Source organism: Triticum aestivum, chromosome 7D (genome assembly GCF_018294505.1).
Source record: "Triticum aestivum cultivar Chinese Spring chromosome 7D, IWGSC CS RefSeq v2.1, whole genome shotgun sequence".
Classification (NCBI taxonomy): Eukaryota; Viridiplantae; Streptophyta; class Magnoliopsida; order Poales; family Poaceae; genus Triticum; species Triticum aestivum.
Genome location: NC_057814.1, coordinates 621,641,385 through 621,645,497, shown reverse-complemented (window position 1 = coordinate 621,645,497; position 4,113 = coordinate 621,641,385). Strand labels below are relative to the sequence as shown.

The 4,113-nt window shown below is 49.5% G+C and overlaps 1 protein-coding gene across 1 annotated transcript; it reads right to left on the bottom strand.

Moving 5' to 3' along the window:
- Positions 1–566: 566 nt before the first annotated feature.
- LOC123165797 (NEP1-interacting protein 1) lies at positions 567–3,753 on the bottom strand. Its single transcript, XM_044583529.1, has 5 exons — positions 3,130–3,753; positions 2,389–2,567; positions 1,814–1,897; positions 1,526–1,696; positions 567–1,074 (listed from the first exon to the last, which is right to left on the bottom strand). The coding sequence occupies exons 1-5, from the start codon at positions 3,302–3,304 to the stop codon at positions 952–954; spliced, it is 732 nt and encodes a 243-aa protein (XP_044439464.1). The 5' UTR covers positions 3,305–3,753; the 3' UTR covers positions 567–951.
- Between the last annotated feature and the right edge of the window lie 360 nt (positions 3,754–4,113).

The following is a 4,113-nucleotide window of genomic DNA, read 5'->3' as shown; positions in this document are numbered from 1 at the left end:
GTCCAACCACGCTGACATTTGAACCAGCACCTGCAACAGGGTAATGACGCGCGTACGTCGACGTTGCCTGACCAAGTCAGAAGGCAAGTTTTCTGAAATTGATAGGACGACTTTACATAGTGCATGTACATTGTTATTCTTTATAAAGATGTTGACTTCCCCTCGTACTATGCACTATAGATACTGTTCTCTCAGGTTGAACTTTGGTATACATTGCGGAATTTTTCACTACAATATGAGCAGGAGATGTGAAGCTTCAGCTTCTCAAGATATGCTCGTCCGAATTCATTACATGCGCCGTCGTTTAATGGCCATCATATGCATTTCAAAGCTGTTGATTTCACCCTCATACTATGGACATTGTTTCTCAAGGTAAGCTATTGTTGTGAGTTGACATCAAGAACTTTGGTATCCATAGCACGGTCGCTAACCACTTCAAAATGTTAGTACTGACTAGAGAGCTGGGCTTCCAAATTTTCAAGATATATGAAGCTCTTCACCGACTTTGCCCTACAAATCGGCCTTCGAGTAGATCAACATTGCGCGAAGACCATGCACGCATGATATTGTACAATAGCGGTGTGATATATATAACATTACATGATGATCTGAGGAGTTCATCAGTCCGGAGAACAACAACGAAGCGCAAGCCGGTCCAGTGCTTTTTTTGTTCCAGTGGTAGTACATACTACTATATTACATCCACCGAGAGAAGAGAGAGATCAAAAATCAAAACGCAAAAAGAAAAGAAGGCAAAAAAAAGAGCTCTATAAATTTAGGGTTCGTTCTATAGATATGTCAGCCTCCTAACAGCAGCAACAGCAACACAGGCATAGCGCGCGCACACACAGCATGCAAAGCAGCAAGCAGAGCAAGACCTCCTTCCTAATAGCAGCAGACACAAGTTCAGAAGTTCCTCGTCGGTCGTCGTCGTCGGTCGTGGATGATGATCTAGAGCTTCCTCCTGCAGAGTGGGCATGATCCGTGCTTGATCAGCCAGCCGTCGATGCACGGCACGTGGAACACGTGCAGGCAATCGGGCAAGCTCCGCACCTTCTCCCCAATCTGGAAATCCTGAAAACCACCACCAACATGAACGGAATGTTCAGATAAATAAATTTCCATCACTGAGAAATAACAACCGACAAGCTAAAGAAACAATGAGCTCGAGAGTGTAAAGAGTATGAACAGAATGTTCATGTTACAGAAAGAGCTGAGCGGTTTATGTTTTGAGGTATGTGAGGATTTCTGAATTCAGGCAGACCAAAAAGATCAAAAGATAATTATATGACAGCAGAATGAGCAACACGGCAGAAATTCAGAATGTTTACAGACAAACTTGCCAAAAGAACAAAAGAAATTCAGACTATAAAAGAACGAGATAAAATCAAATAAATGACCATAGATGAATGAGCAGATATTCAGAATGTTCACTTCACATAGTGCAATGATATGGTGACCAATTAAGTAGAGTTCGTGCTATTAGGAGATAGTGGGTTTCAGAGATGATGTGTGGCTTTCATACCTGCAGGCATACTGAGCACCCGGAGAGGTCACCGACGGCATTCCGGTTATACTCCTCGGTGATAGTGCCCTCGGGCAGTTTGTCGATGGACGCCCTCGGCATGCCGTTGGTTCCCTCGATCTCGAAGAGGTCAGGGGCCTCCCTGAACTGCGATGAGTCCACTGCATTCATCTGTATGCCCAGAAAAACAAGCATGACATTGTCAACAATATTCAGCAACTGGTTTCAGACAGCAGCTTTGGATCAAACCATGCATGCCTGATGCAGAATTGCAAATGATCAACTGACCTGGCTGCGGACCACTCGCTGCACTGCCGGATCAACCTTCTCACGGACGAGCCGGCCCGTCAGGAGGCTGTAGATCACATTAAGCTGCATAGCCGAGTAGTTGAAAGCTTTGTGTTAGGCTCAATCAGACCACAAAGTTTCAGCTAAGCTAACCAAAGTTATGAAGCATCAGAATATATGTTCATTATTCAGGTTGCAATCTCAGAGGAATTGTGTGCAACTACAACTACAACATGATGATGAGGACGACAAGGATCGATGAGCAAGAATGCACCTCAAGTCGCTTGTAAATTATAATAATCTAACATTATTTCAGAAAGAAAAGGAAGAAAGAGATGTTTTGACTATGGGATGAACATTCAACGGAAACATTTTTTTAATGGTGTGGGCGACAATTAGTCTATGTAAATTAAGCAACACGCACGGATAGTCAGGATACATTGACAAACAAAGGAAGTGCAGGCAAGCAAGCAAGCGTGTCAGTTGCAAAGTTGCTGTCCTGCTCCTAGCTACTTGCTGCCAACCAAGGACTGAATCAAGCGTCTCATATCTGGTGCTGGCGTGCTGCTGCTTACCACGTACAAGATGCTCCAGATCCCGGACCGGCGGGAGCGCCAGAGGCGGATGGAGGAGTCGACGACCTCGATGGACACGAGCGCGCCGGTGATGGCGCCGATTCCGGTGCCGCGGAAGAGGCCGCTCTCCGTGGCCAGGCCGATCAGCCCGCCGGTGACGGCTCCCAGGAACAGCCCGGCTGCACAAGAGCAAAGGTTACACATATGTCAAATCTTCCGAACACGAGTCTGTAGTCTGTACAGAATTTGTCAAAAGCAGAGTGTGTGCATAGGAATAAGATTGCACGGTCTGTGAAGCAGATCAGCCCAAATTGCACAAAGACCACACGCTTAATTTAGGGGAGAACACTCTGCACAGGGCCTGAATGAATCGCTGGAAGCACAATTTTGCTTTTATTTTCAGCAGTGGAAACCAAACTCTAGTTGTGCAAATCAAGAATCTGTTGCTCCCTAAAAAAGATTGCGAGCAAAGATTGAGAAATGAAGAAGAAATAGAAACTGTGAGCCAAGATTGGGAGAGCGCCGCTCGGATCCTGCTCCCCCTACACACATGACCAGAGCAGGATCCCCATGACTAAACAATCAAAATATCCCCTTTGTTTTCCTTAGAAGTTCGCCAGGATGAACTGGAGCTTGAAGCTAGGGTGCACTTGACAACAAAATCTCATATCTGAAGAAATCAAGACTGGCTTGGAGCCGGTGTAAGCGAAACAGAGGAGGGGAGGGGGAGAGCGTCCGTACCGATGGCGAAGATGAAGGTGATGACGCCGCGGAGCACCCGGCGCACCATCCTCCGGCTCCCGCCCCTCCCGCGGCTGCTCCCACTACTCCCGCTGCTGCCGCCGCTCCCGCTCCTCACAAGCGACGCCAGCGAGACATTGCTGGAGCTCCGCGCGAACGCGCCCGACGGATCCATCCACCACACGCCCGCCTCACTCCCCACTCCCCACTCCACCCCCTTGGATCACCAGCCCACACACACGGAGAAGACAGAGAGAACAACAGCAGTCGGTCGGCGGAGCTGGATCGGGGGTCTGGCGAGGGATCCGAGGAAGGGAGCCAACCGATGAGGACGAAGCAGGAAGAGAGAGAGAGGGAGGGACGGCAGCAAAGAAGAGGAGAGGGGGATGGGAAAGGGGGAGACTTTATGGCGCCAACCAACTCGTGACCGGCGCATTGAATTCGCGTGCGGAGGCGGTAGGTTCGGCTTGCCTCCGGCGCCCTCCTTTCTTTTCTTCCTCGCGAAGGCGAGGCTCTGCTGACGTGAACGCCATCGACCCACCCCACCGTGGTCATGGCTGCTGCCCGCCTGCCTGCCACCTGCCCTGCGCGTGCGGCCATCAATGGCTGCCGCGCGGGAGCCATGCCGCCCGCCTACGTGCCACCCCGGGCAAGATATTTTCGTCCCCTTTCCCCTCCCGGGTAAGCCGCTCCACATGCCGCCATTAATCGGAGCTTCGGTTGGGTGGAGGATTAATATCTTTGGGAGTCTTGTTTGTTATTGCGAGAGTGGGAAGGTCACGGGGGCGTTTTTATTGGTTGGTTAATTAGTTGATTGGAGAATTCTCCATGGTGAATGTTCTCTCCTTGGTCTTAGAGAGCGAACGGTTGGCCATCATGGGGTCCACTGGGGGAGGGGGTGGAGGAAGAATGGATCTTTTTTTTTTGAGGGAAAGGAAGAATGGATCTAGGGTGGAGACCCTGACCGTCGCCTTAAGGACTTTT